General features: G+C 41.5%; 1 protein-coding gene across 2 annotated transcripts in view; it reads right to left on the bottom strand.

Moving 5' to 3' along the window:
* The window catches only part of gse1 (Gse1 coiled-coil protein), a 511302-nt gene that overhangs the window by 24203 nt on the left and 467901 nt on the right, over window positions 1-19198 (bottom strand). For both annotated transcript variants that reach the window (XM_034189029.1, XM_034189038.1), the window contains exon 4: window positions 15625-15833. In XM_034189029.1, the coding sequence (XP_034044920.1) occupies window positions 15625-15833 (209 nt within the window). The remainder of the gene's footprint in view (window positions 1-15624; window positions 15834-19198) is intronic.

Genomic DNA, 19198 nt, shown 5'->3' with positions numbered 1-19198 from the left:
ACATGCTCAATGGGTGACATGTCCGGTGAGTATGCCGGCCATGCATGCCGGCCATGCAAGAACTGGGACATTTTCAGCTTCCAAGAATTGTGTACAGATCCTTGCAACATGGGGCCGTGCATTATCCTGCTGCAACATGAGGTGATGTTCTTGGATGTATGGCACAACAATGGGCCTCAGGATCTCGTCACGGTATCTCTGTGCATTCAAAATGCCATCAATAAAATGCACCTGTGTTCTTCGTCCATAACAGACGCCTGCCCATACCATAACCCCACCGCCACCATAGGCCACTCGATCCACAACACTGACATCAGAAAACCGCTCACCCAAACGACGCCACACACGCTGTCTGCCATCTGCCCTGGACAGTGTGAACCGGGATTCATCCGTGAAGAGAACACCTCTCCAACGTGCCAAACGCCAGCAAATGTGAGCATTTGCCCACTCAAGTCGGTTACGACGAAAAACTGGAGTCAGGTCGAGACCCCGATGAGGACAACGAGCATGCAGATGAGCTTCCCTGAGACGGTTTCTGACAGTTTGTGCAGAAATTCTTTGGTTATGCAAACCGATTGTTTCAGCAGCTGTCCGAGTGGCTAGTCTCAGACGATCTTGGAGGTGAACATGCTGGATGTGGAGGTCCTGGGCTGGTGTGGTTACACATGGTCTGCGGTTGTGAGGCTGGTTGGATGTACTGCCAAATTCTCTGAAACACTTTTGGAGACAGCTTATGGTAGAGAAATGAACATTCAATACACGAGCAACAGTTCTGGTTGACATTCCTGCTGTCAGCATGCCAATTGCACGCTCCCTCAAATCTTGCGACATCTGTGGCATTGTGCTGTGTGATAAAACTGCACCTTTCAGAGTGGCCTTTTATTGTGGGCAGTCTAAGGCACACCTGTGCACTAATCATGGTGTCTAATCAGCATCTTGATATGGCACACCTGTGAGGTGGGATGGATTATCTCAGCAAAGGAGAAGTGCTCACTATCACAGATTTAGACTGGTTTGTGAACAATATTTGATATATGGTGATATTGTGTATGTGGAAAAAGTTTTAGATCTTTGAGTTCATCTCATACAAAATGGGAGCAAAACCAAAAGTGTTGCTTTTATATTTTTGTTGAGTGTATTTGCAATCAAAGTGATGGCCTTGTAGAGACAGTAACCTATATCTGCAGTGATATTCAGCCTATGAGATCAGGTGATGCCCTGGAAGAGTTTATGGAATCATGAGGACACAGAGGTGTTTGGCAATGCCGACATCTTTGTAGGAGAATCAAGGTAAGTCTTTAAGATGTTGGTACATTCTGTTTTACTGTATACAACCCCTGGCAAAAATTATGGAATCACCGGCCTCCGAGGATGTTCAGTCAGTTGTTTAATTTTGTAGAAAAAAAAAAAGATCACAGACATGACACAAAACTGAAGTCATTTCAAATGGCAACTTTCTGGCTTTAAGAAACACTATAAGAAAACAGGAAAAAAAATTGTGGCAGTCAGTAACGGTTACTATTTCGGACCAAGCAGAGGGAAAAAATATGGAATCACTCAATTCTGAGGAAAAAAATTATGGGATCATGAAAAACAAGAGAACGTTCCAACACATCACTAGTATTTTGTTGCACCACCTCTGGCTTTTATAACAGCTTGCAGTCTCTGAGGCATGGACTTAATGAGTGACAAACAGTACTCTTCATCAATCTGGCTCCAACTTTCTCTGATTGCTGTTGCCAGATCAGCTTTGCAGGTTGGAGCCTTGTCATGGACCATTTTCTTCAACTTCCACCAAAGATTTTCAATTGGATTAACATGCGGACTATTTGCAGGCCATGACATTGACCCTATGTGTCTTTTTGCAAGGAATGTTTTCACAGTTTTTGCTCTATGGCAAGATGCATTATCATCTTGAGAAATTATTTCATCATCCCCAAACATCGTTTCAATTGATGGGATAAGAAAAGTGTCCAAAATATCAACGTAAACTTGTGCATTTATTGATGATGTAATGACAGCCATCTCCCCAGTGCCTTTACCTGACATGCAGCCCCATATCATTAATGACTGTGGAAATTTACATGTTCTCTTCAGGCAGTCATCTTTATAAATCTCACTGGAACGGCACCAAACAAAAGTTCCAGCATCATCACCTTGCCCAATGCAGATTCGAGATTCATCACTGAATATGACTTTCATCCAGTCATCCACAGTCCACGATTGCTTTTCCTTAGCCTGTTTAACCTTGTTTTTTTCTGTTTAGGTGTTAATGATGGCTTTCATTTAGCTTTTCTGTTATGTAAATCCCATTTCCTTTTAGGCGGTTTCTTACAGTTCTGTCACAGACGTTGACTCCAGTTTCCTCCCATTCGTTCCTCATTTGTTTTGTTGTGCATTTTCGATTTTTGAGACATATTGCTTTAAGTTTTCTGTCTTGATGCTTTGATGTCTTCCTTGGTCCTTGGTTTGCCTTTAACAACCTTCCCATCTTGTCTGTATTTGGTCCAGAGTTTAGACACAGCTGACTGCGAACAACCAACATCTTTTGCAACATTGCGTGATGATTTACCCTCTTTTAAGAGTTTGATAATCCTCTCCTTTGTTTCAATTGACATCTCTCGTGTTGGAGCCATGATTCATGTCAGTCCACTTGGTGCAACAGCTCTCCAAGGTGTGATCACTTCTTTTTAGATGCAGACTAACGAGCAGATCTGATTTGATGCAGGTGTTAGTTTTGGGGATGAAAATTTACAGGGTGATTCCATAATTTATTCCTCAGAATTGAGTGAGTCCATATTTTTTTCCCTCTGCTTGGTCTAAAAAAGTAACCGTTACTGACTGCCACAATTTTTTTTCCTGATTTCTTATAGTGTTTCTTAAAGCCAGAAAGTTGCCATTTGAAATGACTTTAGTTTTGTGTCATGTCTGTGATCTGCTTTTTTTCTACAAAATTAAACAACTGAATGAACATCCTCCGAGGCCGGTGATTCCATAATTTTTGCCAGGGGTTGTAGTTGTCAGACGTGGATGCTAACCAGACCTAAGGCAACACTAAATGTTTTTAGTACCAAGGCTCTTTGAAGGATCCTTGGGTACCGCTGGAATGACTTTGTTGCAAATGAGTAGTTACTGAGGGAGACTAAGGCCGGGTTCACACGGCAGGATAATTAGGCCAATATCGGACCCGATCCCCTTCCCCTTCCGACAATCTTAAGGACGCCCCGACAATCGTGATGATGCTAAAGATAATCTTATCAGATATTCCTCCTGTGTGTGGTGTATTAAGAGTGCTCTGATCTGATCGGAAAGGCGTCAGGAGCGCTCCGATCGCAAATCGGGGATATTCAACATGTTGGATTTTTTTGGCCCAATATTGCAGCGTGCGCTGTGTCCTCCGACCAAAACGAGCACACAGCCTGCTGAATGTGATGTGCAGCCAATCAGAAAGTGAGGTGACAGACATACGGAGCAGAAAATGAAATCAAAACAGCTGTTCTGACTTACCAGAAAGTCAGATGGTCACGCTGTCTCCACTCCTTTAAAGGACGCCTTTTCTTTTTCTTTTTGTATCATTTTTCCCTCTGTTTTAAATAGTCCACAAAGTATCTCCGTTTGTTTACTCTGAAGTCATGTTTAATCTCGAGAGATTTTGCAAGATTCCCTGTCTGAACTGTAAATGTTCGTGTGTGAAATCTGTTCGTGTATGGTGTTGTTGTTCTTACCGTGTGGCTGAACACCACACACTGTACGACCAAACCTGTTTGATCCATGATTTCTTATCTTCACATGTGTGGTCTCTCAGGTTTTGGAAACCTAAAGATAATTTTAAAATCCTGTCGTGTGAACCAGGCTTAAGATGAGGAGTAGCACTTGCATTGTAAGGAAACATTAGCTGCAACATTTGAGCCACGTAGCATGTTGTTGGGCATGATCCAGCATATAGGTGCCTCAGTGTTGAGGTATCCAACGGCTAGAAAAGGCAAATGGGGTGCCCACTTTTTACCTACCTGTGGCAGGCAGACAGTTACTTTCAAGAGGTGGGGATGGACCTGCTGTCTGCCTGGGTGGTTCCCATTCAGGAACCAACCCAGTTGTGTGGTGTGGTGAAGTGATGCACTGCACCAGTGCCTGTTCACACACTTGACTTTACACAATGGTGCCCTGCTTGGCCTTCACCCATGGGAGAATATTTGGTTTTAAGTGCGGCATATGGTATGGGTTAATACTACCCACCCAGATTGCAAGGAGTCAGCCTGCACCTCTTTACATGTCTTGAGTGGTGTTCTTTCCAAAATCCACAGCAACCTTCACATACTTTTCTCATTGAATTTCTTCTACACACAATGCCTATGAAGTATCTTAACAGAAATGTCTGCCTGACCTCTCCACTGCATGTCTTCAGATTAAAAAAAAATAAATAAATAAAAATTACACACATGAAGTTGTCAGGATCAGACAATTTTGCTCTGTGGTGAATGAGAGATTTGATTCTCTCTCTCACTGCTCACTTTGTGGCACAATGCCAGGAAGAGTGAAGCACAATGCACAGAGTACAAACAACAACAAATAAAATAAGGAACATAAAAAAATTACTGTTGGACAGTACACATTTATAAAGTTGACAGATTAATGAAGACGTTAGTGGGAGTGCACACTGTGCAATGAGAGACAGACACACTATTTGTATTAACATAAGGTCATCCAAATTGTATGAAGCTCTTTGAAAGCAAGGTGTATATTCTAAATGCTGCATCACTCTCCATGTCATTACTCTGCTACAATCAAACATTCCAGTAGTCATTCATCTTTGCTCCCCTCCAACAGTTAACCTGTGTTAACGCCTTCTGTATTTGTTACGAGGTCGTGACTGCAGGATTATGGACCAACTTCTACTTCTTGGTCACACAGTCTGTTATTCACACAAACATGACATCATAATGACCATTAACAGAGGATGCATGTCTTTCATCCCAAGTGTGAAAGGGGCTTTAGTGACTTTGAGGTCCTGTGATCTTCACAGTTGATTGAGCCTATGATGCGAGTTGTGCAGTGGGAGTCCTCTTTATTGTGTACCAGCATCCTTACATCTTCTACTTTCCTACCTCAAGCACTTTTCTCTCATTTCTTATACAAAACATACCCTGTGAAACAAGCCTCTGATGAACATTTCTCGGGGGAAATGAACAAACAGAAAGAAGCTAAGTGGTAGCAAAAAAACAAACAAACCCTACTTTGAGTGTTCTTCAACTGTAATCAAGATACTGTATGCCATCCCTATGATCGATGAGCACGTGGTGATCGTACATATGCAACAGTGGTACAGAAGTGATAACTGATCTCAGCAAATTGTGCATGCATGCAAAAAGCAGCAATTACAGAGAAGAAGCCTGAAAAGCAGCATCACATTTTCCCAGTTTCTCTTTTTGTCTTTCTCCTGTCTTCTCTTTCACCTTCCCCTCTTCGTTTGGCAGCAAGCCTGGCCTCACTTATCCAATCCCGCAACAAACACAATCAAACACACAGCATGCACACACACCATTTCAAAGCTATGAAGACATCCCACTGAGGGAGTGGTTTTCTTCAACCTACAAATACAATTGAGGAATGAAAAACTTACAATTCTTTGAAGTAGGGATCAACACATATAATTTATGCTGAGCTGATAGTGATTATTAGCGCTTGGCAAAATTAAAAGGCCCCATCCACATGGAGATGGGTTCAGGCGTATATGCAAAAGATTAGTATTGTCCTGACATACTGTCCACATGGAACTGGTGTTTTTGGTGGTCAAACACACTACTTTCTGAAAAGGGGTCCCAGAGTGGATAAATATGAAAACGTCAGATTTGTATTTTCATGTGGACAGCCTATATGGAGCTTTTCTGAAATGATTATGCCATAGCCCTGCCTGTCTCACCTCAGCCGCTCATAATGAATGACATGTTATTGTTGTTAATTGCGTAACTTAACTTCCGGTCCCACTTCTGCTCTGCTCAATGCCATTGTTACAGCTCAATGAATACTCATGTGGTTCTATTCTCTGTACACACAATCCTTAAAATAAATAAATTAATTAAAAAAACAAAGTACTTCTAATCCCGGTATGGAACCACCAGCACTGCAAGTTAAAAAAAAAAGTAACTTTTTTATTATCCAGTAACGCAAACAAATTCGATTACAAAATATATCCATATATTTTTGTTGTATGTCAGATCGCAATCTTCAACTAAACCTTGCAGTGCAATGGTACCTAGAGTAGTAACCTCACACTACAAACTTCAGCAGCTCTGCACCACCCTTGATGACCCTGAAGTGTTACAAGGATGCAGGTACACAGGAAACTCCCCACCAAATCCAGCATTAATGGAGTCCAACGTCCTCACTGGGTCACTGTAAACATAAATCTTTTCAAGAATGAAAAAAATAAGTATTAACCGGTTACCATTACTTTAAATAAACATAAAAAATCTAAAGTTTCTGGTTACATTTTTGTTCCAAGCAAAATACCAAGTTTCGGGTTTTTGTTCCACAAACCAGTTCAAAGCCTTGGCGTCCACAGTAAAATGCTCAAATAGACCAAAAAAGCTGTAGTACATATGCCAGGCCTGTAGGTGCCGCTGTATGTTATGTGAGTGGACGTCTTTTTCATTCATCTTTCACTGGACTTTCTATGACTTGAAAACAACAGAGGGAGGGAGGGAGGGAGGGAGAGAGGAGGAGAGAGAGAGAGCTAAATATTTCTACACTTCAGTTTGGATCTATCTTGTGTGCGTGCGTGCACACATGCATTTCTTTGTCATTCAAGTGGACGGGGTCAACTGAGCTAGTAGAAAAAAGGGACATGGATAATTAATACCTTTTATTGGACTTCCCATGGCTGGAAAACAACACAGCCATGAAGAATACAAAGTTGTTTCTTTTCTAATCCATTGCAGGGACTGAATGAAAGTCATGCGACTGTTGTCCACTCCAGAAAACTCACTTTTTTGCTCTTCCAACTGGATCACCACACGGAAAAAAATGTGGATTTTACAAAGACCGGAACATCACATGGAAAAACTCTGGATTTTACAAATCACGGAAAAAAGAAAACATGGTGAGTCCGCAAAAATTTTAATGTACTTAACACATTCCATGAGTGGATTTTTTGTTTGGTGCAGTCAGGCTCAGTTTAAAAAAATGTACATGCACACAATAAATCCATAGCAAATGCACTGTACAGGAATGTGGAAAAAGGATTCACTGAATATTTAGCTTGTTTTGTCTGCCATGATGTGAGCTTGTTAGTTGGTGCTACAGGTTGTCGTTCTACAGTAATCGGGGTGCAGATTACTCAGCTTTCACCACAGCCATCATCTCTTTAGCCTTCTGCTGGCTGCAAAAAATCCATTTAATGATCCACAAAGAGAGAGAAAAGTAACAACTGCATCAACTGATTTCTGAGCCGCTGTGGTTAGACAGGTGGTGTTGTGACATAATTGTTTCAGAGACATTCCGTATTGCTTGTGCACACAGTGTTCTCAGATTTACCCACTCTGGGACCAGGTTTCAAATACTATTGTTTCTGGCCACCCAAAATATCATTTATGTGTAAATGAAATGCTAAAACAATACAAAACCTATGCAGATACACCTAAATCTGTTCCTGTGTGGACGGGGCCATAGGTAAGCTAGAGAGATACCACCCCAGACACTGCCCAAGCTCATAACTGGCCTGTTGGTCTTATGGGCCCCCAAAAGGATTCCAGCTTGTGGTCTTTCTCAATTGTCAGCAGTACTTTCCCTGTAGTCACTGAAATATTCTCCAGAGTCAATCCAAAGACAGGGTTTCATAATCTTCAAAATACTGATGAGCATTTTCCTGCATGCAATGAGAGATAAGCAACACACTGCCAAACCAGAGATATTAATTTCCCCAACTTCTAGTAAGAAATTTGTCATTTCCTACCTACTAGAGAAATTCAGGTCTCAGAAAAGCCTGTCGGCTGTTAATGAACGAGGTTGGTGCCCATTCTCCAGTAATCTCCTATAAAGACAAGTGCATGACTTGTTGGGCTTTCATGTGACACAACAGTGAATGGCAAGAGGTATAGTGTATCATGTGAAAGTGTGTTGAGTTTCTGTAATGTGTTAATGCTGATAATATCAATGAGACCATCAACAAATTAACCTCCCAACCCTTTGTAAAAAGCAAATAAAGCATTTATCACTACATTCACCTGCCCTTCTTTCTTTGACAGAGTTGTGTCTCTAAAATTAATACAAAGCTGTTGACCTTAATACATCAATGGCTGAACAATTAACACATAAATTTTCCATCCATACTTATTAGAAATTAGGCAGACCACAAACCAATATTTGGAGGTGATATACTTTTAGAGAAACAAAGGCAATACTAACATGCGTCACCAAACCCAACCTCGAACATGTGTAATATTTTAGCAAGGTTGCTACATTGCTACAGCAACAATTATGATCGTGATCCATACAGACCTTGTGGAGTTCTTGTATACACTAGGTTTCAGGAACTTTTTCTGCTGGTGGCCAGAATCAGAATTGAAATATTCACAATGTTGAACATGTCTGAGGTTTTAGAAAGGTGACCTTGTGAACCAAGTTTCACCTTGATATATGAAGTCTGTTTTAAGATATCACATACACAAGGTTTCTGAGACTCTGCCCCTTGGTGGCCACAATCAGAATTGAAATGCGCCTAATGTCAAACTTGTCTGACATTTTAGTGAGACTTGAATTTAGAGCAGAGAGGATAAAATAAAGACAGAAGAGAAGAGAAAGGAGAAGGCAATTCATGCCCTGGAACATTAACCTCTGGGCATCGCTGGGATTAGAGAAAGACCTCTGAGCAGCACTGTCCTCTCCCTCGTTACTGCTAAAACAAATCACATTTAGTGACCCATTGCCTCTGCATCCTGTTCTGCAACCACTGACCCGAGCTGACACAGACATGTTAACATCCAATCTTAAATGCCTCTAATGTTAAAACTCCCCACATTCCTTCCATCCTTCAAAGATCCTCTCTGGACTTGTTTAATGTTGCAGTTCACTCTGTGTTGCTTGATGTGCTTGACTAAACAGTAAGGCACTGTATTCTTCCTGTTCCTTCAATTCCTACATCGCTGACCCCAGTAGCGAAGAATGATGAGAAAACTGATGTTTCCTTCCCATCAGCAGCCAAGTAGAAAAGAGGTTTATATGTGTCAAAAGAAGTCAATATCAGACAGAAGCTTAGAAAAATGCAATATGACTGCTGCATTTCCTTCTTTTCCCAAGGAAACAGCTTTCTCTCTATCTGCCCCGTTGTCCAATAACACCAACACCTAAAGGCCTGATGTAAAAAACGAAAAAAATTATTATTATTATTTGTGCCAGCCCAGAAAATGCACTTTGTATTTCTTTAATCCCTTCTTTAATGCTGGAGTATGTGGATATTTCTCATCCTCTTGCATTTTATTTAAAGTCCAGCAATAGAAGTGAATGGGAGGAACTGCCAGAAATGTCAGAATTATTGTGTATGTTCCTTTGCTATCGGTATAAAATGGGACTGATTTCTTCTAAGAAAGCACCATTCAGTCCATATCCGATCTTGGATAACCAGATAAATTCTATAGTTAGATGTCAAACATTAACAGAGCAAACCCTTTTGATGACATGAAAACCTGACAATGTTTCCAAGCACAATAACTAATTTAATGGCTGAGATACTGCATAATCATAACCACTTGATGTGTAACTGGTGGCCAGCTGGTACACAAACATGGGCAGAAGCTTTTCAATTTCCTATGTACAGATGTGTGTGACAGAATGTTGGTTAGTAATTATGGCAACATTTCATGAACTGTAAAATATGTGCAACTTGCAGACATTACATTCAAACTGCAGCAACTGTTCTGGTCATATGTCCATTTTTTTCCATATACCATATTTTCTGTAGTATAAGTTGTGTTTTATTTATTTATTTTTTACTTTTCTGGGAGGTCCTCCGACTTATAAACCAAAAATTCACAACTTTGTTATTAATAATAGTAATTATAATTATAATACCTATTCCCAAGAATCAAAGCACGAAACAAAATAAACTACAAAAATAAAATAATAAATGCCAGTAATAAAAAATTTAACACAATGCTAAAATACCTTTGGCCGTATGAGCCTTGTGTTATTTATAATTTGCAGTTGTTTAATTAATTATTACAATCCTGTTGTCTTGCATACCATTTGTATATGTTCAATAAAGCCCCTCTATTAATCAGTCAATCAAAAACAATATTTACATTTTAACAGCATCTGCAGGAGGCTTTGTGTGTGCATGTACATGAGCTTTTGACAAAATCAGCAGTTAGGCAAATCAAGGAATATTTGAAGATGACCCTCTGTGCATTTGCTGGTATTAATTAGACACATTTAACTCCACAGGAAGCTAGCCACCAGCCTGTTACTAGGTTCCAAAAACTATGTTTTTGGTTTTAGAAGTGTTTTTTCTCACCATCTTTTACATAATATATGACAAAGAAGATATATTTACACACAAACTAAAGAGTTTTGCAGCTAGCTCCCATCCTGTGATGTCATCATGCTAATGTCCGAAATAAGTTCAGAGGTGTTATTAGATTCCAAAAACGGCGTTTTCAGTTTTACAAGTGTTTATTTCTCGAAAGCTTTTACATAATATATGTGAAACATGCATATACACACACAAAACGAAGCACCAACATGTGGGGCCCATAAATTCTCAGGTAACAGTGAAGATTGTCAATCTGTTATCCAGAGCCCATGATGATTAGAGCCCGACCGATATATCGGCCGGCCAATATTATCGGCCAATATAAGCCCTTTTCAAAGTACTCACTATCGGCTGAAATTTTGCTGATAGAACGCCGATAATTTCTCATAAGCAGAACTGTTACTGAAATAATGTTTGTGTCGGCAATGTAAAATGTCCTTGCACTGACAGCTGCTTACACCCCTGCTTAAATGTGTTCATCACCGGCCCCTGTAGTTTGCCATCACACTGCACTGATCGGCTGACAAAAGCATACAAGTAAGTTTATAAGAATGTTGTTTGTAATAACTTTGTGATTACATTCACCCCACAGTTCTCCAGTTTCAGTTCAACTCAGTTTGATTAACTCAGTTTATGTAGTAATGTGTCAAATGTGCTTCATTGCGTCGGTCACGCTTTTTATTAAGCCCACGTTTTGTAGACCTTATTTCTAGCATGAAAAACTTTCGTTTACTGCTAAGAGGTTGAAACATTCAGATTCACTGGTCATCCGGAAGGGTTCTGGGAATCACTGCTGTTCACCATTAACCCTCTAGGGCCGACGCCGTCGTATACGACGGCTGGGACCAAGGTTTACTAAATTGTAATTAACCTTTTAATGATATGAGATACAAATTTACTTTTTTTGATGAAAAGTCAACTCTGCGGACTTTCGATCTACCGTCAGCCACCTTGGTACTCCTCATAGAAGATGTGTGATGACGTGCGCAATGTGAGTGTCCAATTGGAATTGGTTCTCCGTCACATGGTTTTCCAAAATCCAATCGTAGGGCAGATTTACCTCACGTGATATGGCAAAGATCATTTTCAGGAGTGATATCTTACTAGTTGGCCCGTATAAATAGCCCCCTAACTGCTCCAATAGCATTTTTGCATTTTTTGAACTTGAAAATTCTTCTCTGTTATAAAGTTAATCAATATGAGGACAAAGCTTCAGCTTTTAGCTCATACCTTTTTTGTTAAGGGTCCAAAAAAGAACATTTTATTCATAAAAAAAAAATATCGGTTGATTTATCGGCTATCGGCAAATCAGCCAATTTATCGATTATCGGCATGTTTTTCATCCAGATATCGTTATCAGCATCAGCCTCGAAAAATCCATATCGGTCGGGCTCTAATGATGATACCTTCAAATGTCTAGTTTTGCCAGATATATTCTGCTTCATTCAGAGAAGAGAAAAAAAAACTAGTAAAATAAAGCAGTCACCTTTAAGAAGCTGCAATCAAATAATTTTTTTTAAACACTGAGTTGTTTCACTTAGAGGGAGCGTCAGCTTTGGCATTCTGGCCACATGCCACGTTTCTCTGTGCATGATCCAGCAGTCAGGTGTCTGAGTGTTGAGGACCGCAGTAGCTGGAAAAGGCCAAGCGAACACCCACATTTCACCTGGCTGCAGCAGACAGATGGTTATTTTAGAGATACGGGAATGGACCAGTTGTCTGCCTGGCTGGCTGGCATCCAGGACCCAAGATGTTTACATAGTGTCGTGAATGTGGCAAAGCGCAGCACCAGCGCATGCTCCAAGACTTGTCTTGAAAATAGCTGATTAACTTAATGATCACTTGATCATTAAAATAACACTGATAAAAGATTAATCAATGCAGCTCTAAATCAGAGTTTAAATTATGTGCACATGTGGAGAATCGTACCATATTCATGCGTTCTTTGAGCTTGCCCCTTATTTGTTTGTCTATGTGTGTTCATGTAACACGCCAGAAGTACACATACAGTCACAATGTTCCATCCATGTCTCGGTCACTTGGGCACCTAGTCATCCAAATAACCATCCCATTTAAAACTGCCACACTGTAGTAAAAAAAAAAAAAAAAAAAAAAAGCCTTCTATTCTCCAACAGACTGTTTTCATTGACAATACTGTATATACACTACAGACCACAAATACAAGCACTCAAACCCAGAGACACATCCATTAACACCCATCTTCCTCAGTATGAAGTAGGCCCCTGTAACCTCTCAGTGAGGATGGGAGACCCCGAGTATTGTAGAGCGCTCGTTTATGCCTCTCAGATGGATCCATGAATCCAAATTGCCAATTAAAAAGCAATTAGAGGCAGCAGCGGGAGCAGGCTCCTGCAGTCATTAAAGCAAAATGCCAACACACCAAGCCCTCCCTCCTTCACTGCCTTGCCTATTACTGCCCCCCGATTTCTGAAGACTCTTATCTCGGTCAGAGAGACACTAATCAGCTCTCCTAACACACACACACACACACACACACACACACACACACACACACACACACACACACACACACACACACACACACACACACACACACACACACACACACACACACACACACACACACACACACACAATTCATTGCTTTGTTGTTTTGAACTTTATGCAAGAGATCCAGAGGACAGACTACTGCCTGTCTTTTTTATTCTCCCTCTATCATATTCTCCCTTTCTGTTTTGCCTTGTCCACATTTCCTATTCTTTATTTCAACCTGTCAGATGGGAAAAAATGATTCATCGCATGATATGCAGGTCTTTTAACTGCACAGAAATACAAAGTAATTAGAAAAATAAGAGAATGGGATGAAATCAGACTCACTGACTCACTCAGCTTCCACTGCTTGACTCCAAATAAGGGCCATGGGCCCTTATTGGGGGCTGGAGCCTATTCCAGCAGTCACAGGGCATGAAGCGGGGTACACCCTGGACAGGACTCCAGTTTGTCACAGAGCCACATATAGACAAACAAACACATTCACACCCGCATGCACACCTACAATTTTTAAAGTTGCCAATCCACCTAACTTGCATGTCTTTGGATCTGAGAAGACGCCGGACCACCCGGAGAGAATGCACACAAACACGGTGAGAACATGCAAACTCCACACCCAGTGAGGCAACAGTGCTAACCACCAAGCCACTGTGCTGACTATATCACAAAAAAAAAAAAAAATCTTACTGCCTTGAATGTTATTATTTAAAGTGTAAGATTCTTTTGGAGTGTGCACCAGCAACCTTTTGAATTTTGACAATGTTCAAGGGCTGAAAATGGTCAAGATTTTAGAGAATAACTTTTTCTTTCACCAACAAATTGTCAAAATACTAATGTGTCCTCCAAGTCTTCATCCAAAAATATCCTTCACTAAAAGTTACACACACAATTACATTTTATAAGAAGAATATAAGTCTTATATATTTACTTGAGAAAATGTTGCAAAATAATAAAACTAATAAAAAATCTTGCCAAGTTCTTTGAAAATTCTACATACAAGATCCAAATTGTTAACTCTCCCCTCCACGCCTTACATCAAGAACGCCATTTTTGGAGTGCATCTCTTTGTAAACATAGTAACATTGAAGAGTGACAAATTAAAGAATACCATGAATAAATGAGTGGAGAAACAGAATAAATGCTCCCATTCATAGGATGTCAGCAAATAGCTTGATGTGCATGAAAATGATAGGAGTCCTATACTAAGGCCTTCACAGTCACCAAACCAACCCAGCTCAACTCTATCAATTTTGAACATTTTAAGCATCAATGCCAAGGTGCAACTCATGGTGGCCCACCGCTTTCCCGAGGCACTTTATGTTGGGCTTTGTTTTAATCTGATAAGTGCTTGCTGAAGGGCATGCTGGGTGATGCTGGTGGAAATGACAACACTATAGCCGGTGCAACATAGCTCCTCAAATGTCCACCCCACCCTGCCTTAACCCCAATCATTTGTCAACATCTCCTCCCTCAACTATCTTACTCTGTTGTTGGATGTCCCAGAGCTCGTGGAGGTACAACAAACGCAGCAAAATGACTTTTTCAAACCACCCACAGCAAGTATGTGTGTGAAATTTCTTTTCACACACATGCAACAGATGGCTATAGGATTAGATGTTTATATAAATGTGTTTCTTTATTTCTTTGTAAGTCAAGATCGTGAAAAAAATTACAAAAAGCGTAACATTTAAAAGGGATTCTCGGTCACTGTAGACCCTTTCATCTCTGGATGACTGCTGAACATCAACAAAGCTGTTTCATAAATGATACTGCAAGCTGCACAGTGTGGGGTCACGGAGGTATCCAGGGAAGAGGACAATGGCCAGTATGCTCCCACACATAGCAGGTTGGCTGGCTTCGTCGCTAGTCCTACGCTATCCCCCCTTCCGTGTGCCTCAAGGGAGTCATCAAAGTGTTTCAAAGAGTTTCCGCCTGTTGCCGGGGGCTGTTGATAACCATAAGCATAGTCTCGACCATTAGCCCTGAGCCAAGATAAGAAGGCTTAAAGCAAGACCATAATCCATAATCCACTTCTTATCAAAGCAAGCAGCTCACTCTTTCTCTCTCGTTCACCCGAGTACATAAGATGGAGTGGGTGCTTGGGGGTTGAAGCTGAGGATGCACTTGACTGCTTCAGCGGGGAAGGTGAAGCTGGAGAAGGGGTGAAAGGCTAGAAGTCTGGGACTTGAGAAGTGCTGGTTCAAGGGGTATAGAGGTGTACAGATTTTAAGAGGTGTTCAGGTGACTGCATCAACATCACTGTGACAGCTGGATCAGCAAATGGGGTGTGAAAGGAGTATGGGTGGGGTGCAGAAATTCATTTAACGGCCAGCTATGTTACATGTACATATGTCAAATACATAATGCAAAACTATGGGTTACAAGCCAGCTGCAAAATCCATTAATCCCTCGAGAGCCTGTCTGTGACCATGTGTAAACATCTGAACATTACCATAATAGCCAGATAAGAGACAAGGGGCAGAGAAGAAAACACAAGTGGCAAATAAACTGGAACAATCTGACATTTCAGCAAAAAAAAAAAACATAAAAAAAGAGAGATGATTCACCTGCCGTCCCTCGTTCCTCCAGAGGCCGTTGCTGGTCTTGGTCGGGGCAATGGTGACTACAGGTGGAGTGTTTGGCACACTGTGGCCCGCTGGGGGAACCAGGACAGGCCCTGAGCCGAGAGGACCTCTCTTCGGCGTACTAACTGGGGAGCTGTGATTGGTGGCAGGGGAGGAGACAGGAGAGGACTCACTGCTGATGGAGGAGGCAGCTGGAGCAAGACAGAGACATATGAAATCAGTTCAATTTAAGAAGAACAAAACATGGGCACAGGCATGTATTCCACTTTACTAATTTTACAACAGGCAGGACTAAGACCTGGGGGGTACCACAATGACTACACACAATGTGACAAGACGACGTCTCAAAGAAAAACATTGTGATTTCAACAATGACTATGATTCAACAATTTTCCATTGAGTTGTAGTCTGACAAAATTGGCACTTGTCTCACCCGCGTGGACAATCATACAATGGGATCATTTGTCTTGTGATTAGTTATCGTATCATAAGGCTATTTTCAGTTTTCTGACTATATGGATCATGTGACTTTGGCAGTTCCCAGACACAAAAAAGTCAGCTATGTAGACAGAACACAGAGAAGCTGCACATTGATGGAGGAGACCTGTTTGTACGATGCAACCATGAAAGGAATAGTCTAATCATAGGCCTGTCCAAAAAACAAAGCTGGTAAGATGTCAACTTCCACATTCTGTTGTGTACACAAATCGCTTCTGATATTGATTTTTTTTTTTTTTTTTTTAAACACAAACTGCTTCCAGTCACAACAGGCTTCTGACATCCAATAACAAAGTCAGACTGGTGTGGACTTTCAATGTCATACGGAAATGAGAAGCACAACTTCTTCACAACGACTCAATTTAAAGGGGTTTTTAAACACTTCTCGAAACATGGTCTTAGGCCCCTAATGAAGTGATAGTGATCAGAATGAACAGCTCTGTGAGGCCCACACACACACACACACACACACCGTAAGAACACATTGCTTGAGTGAGAAATAGCTCTACTGTGTGTCTGTACAATCAGCTGACTTTATAATCTCTTACACACATGCAGGGAGGTGCTGAAAAGTTACTGCTATACTGTAACAGTTCCAGAATAACAAAGCCCTCTGGAGAACCCTGCACTGCAGGGTTACACTCTGATCACGTACCTTGCTTTCATCACCCTTGTCGCTTTCTGGTTGAACAGATCTCACATATGACACAATCACTGCTGCACATCATCCTTTTAACTGTGCATCTTTAGCTCGGTATACATACACATTTTTTTTTTTCTCTCAAGTGTTGTAGCTCCCTTTCCTGCTCCACTCTACCCATGTACTAACCTGTGCTCTCTCCTCTCATTCCTTCCATTTTTTTTTTTTTTTTTTTTTTATTTATCCCTGTCTTTACTTTCTTTTTTTGACCGTTCTGAGTGGCTCTCTGAGCGAAACATTACACAGTCAAACTGGGTCACAACCCTCTCAATGGGACACACACTGCAGTGCTGCAGCGAGGACAAAAGAAGAGATGAGAAATGTGTGCATGTACACACCTGTGCATATGCCCAAATACAGCTGTGCAATGAATCCAGTTTAAGGTTCCTCTCCAATTATCACCATTACATAAAAAGCCACAGACCCACATACTTTTTTCCCTTCTTAATCTGTGGCATCTTAGCAGGTTTATATTGTGTTTATGGTTGCAGCAGTCAGTATATTGACAATTTAAACATCATTCTGACTAAAATTACAAAGTAATGACAATTGATAATGACAGCAAGGTTAAATCTGAAGAAGTATGTGAAACTAGAGGCAGGAGGTGCAAATAAAAAAGGCATGGGGATCACAGGAGAAAAAAAAGTCATGAGGAAAAGACAGCACTGTTGCGTGAATATGAAACTGAAAATTAAATAGGTGTGAGGAAATGATACTGTGCAAAAGAGGTATGAGGTGAGGCCAGATATGGAGGAGAGAAAAGAAGAGTTTGGCAGTGAGAGAAAGGAGTACAGATCGGTGTGTGGGCGGAGGGGTTAGGGTGTGATATGTGGAGTGAGGGCATATCTTGTATGCACAATGGCAATTAGTGGCCAAATCCTCCCCCTCCTCACCTCGGAGAGCCATTACTCTCCCCTGCAAGACCAGGCCAATCAATAGCAGCCCACTCAGCCTCGGGAATGGAGCTACACTTAATACAGCTCTAGTGTCACAGCCTATTCAGTCAGCACACACACATACGGGTTCACAATATGTATACACAAGGATGAGGGGCGCACAGTTGAGGCAAGAGGAGGGACAACACGGAGAGGAGGGGGATCACAGCAGCTGAACTGCTAAGCAACAGCGCTCCACTCCATCCATTGCTTTTCCTCTGTTCAAATCTTCTCCTCCTTTTCCATGTAGAGGTAGAGCAGAGTGGAGAGCAGGCAGACTAAATAATTAAGAGCAGGAAGAGGAACAGGTGAAGAGAAGGAGGAAAAGAAAGACAAAAGGCAGGTGACCAACGCTTCACTTTCTTCTGCTTCCATCTACACCACGAGATGTCCTTCCTTCTCTCTTACTCACTCTCTCACACACACACACACACACACACACACACACACACACACACACACACACACACACACACACACACACACACACACACACTGTATATACACAAAAAGCACAAATAGCTTTTATTCCCTGATCGTTCGCTCCTCCTACTTGCCAACAACACCCCACACATCCACCACCCACCCACCACCTCTTCATACACTCTGAAGACGAGGGAGGAAAAAGAATTAAAGGCACTGGCTGATGAATACGGACCGGTCACCCTCGCCATGCAATTTTCATCAGCAAATTTAAAATACTTACAACTGAGGACAGGTGAGGTTACCTGAAAGGGTGGTTGCATGTTTCTCTGCATATTAATCCTTATCCTGTATGAACCACACATTGTCATCTAGGTGCCTTCATTCATACTCTCCCTCGTTCATGTGCAAATGTCATCCCCCGCTCCCCCAACACTGCTAGTGTAATTTATCCTCCTTTCCTCCCGGCTGTCTTCATGCCCTTTGGTCGGCCAGAAGCCACTTACATGAAGCATGTGACTTGTGGGAAATGAGTGTCATTTATGCCATACGTGCTTCCTCTTCCAGCTATACGGAGGAAGAATGGCCACACATGCTAGCTCTGTAGGGCGCTATAGGAGTCAAAGGGGGGGAGTGAAGCACAGCCTTCGCCCCCAGAGTATAAAATAGACTCATCAGCTCTCAACCTGCACATCATTAGCTGTGCTGATTGTCACTCGCTTGGTGTGAAGGGGTTTGTGCATGTTTATGTGGGGTTGGCATAAAATGAGAGAAGGCAGTAGCGACAGAAAGAAAAAAATCAAAGAGAGAAGAAAGGCAAATTCTGCCTTAGTCCCAAGCTGTGTGTGATTAATGTGAAGCTCCCTTCTCTGTCGCCTCCTCTATTACCAGTCCCTCTCTCCCAGAATGCCTCCATACTTGACCGCTCAAGCTGAGCACCCCCCCGCACACACACCATCAGCAACAAACAAACAAACCAAGCTGTGGTCAAAAGCTGCAG

This window comes from Thalassophryne amazonica, chromosome 2 (assembly GCF_902500255.1).
Source record: "Thalassophryne amazonica chromosome 2, fThaAma1.1, whole genome shotgun sequence".
NCBI lineage: Eukaryota > Metazoa > Chordata > Actinopteri > Batrachoidiformes > Batrachoididae > Thalassophryne > Thalassophryne amazonica.
Note: the sequence above shows the minus strand (reverse complement) of the source record. Positions and strands in the feature narration are given on the sequence as shown.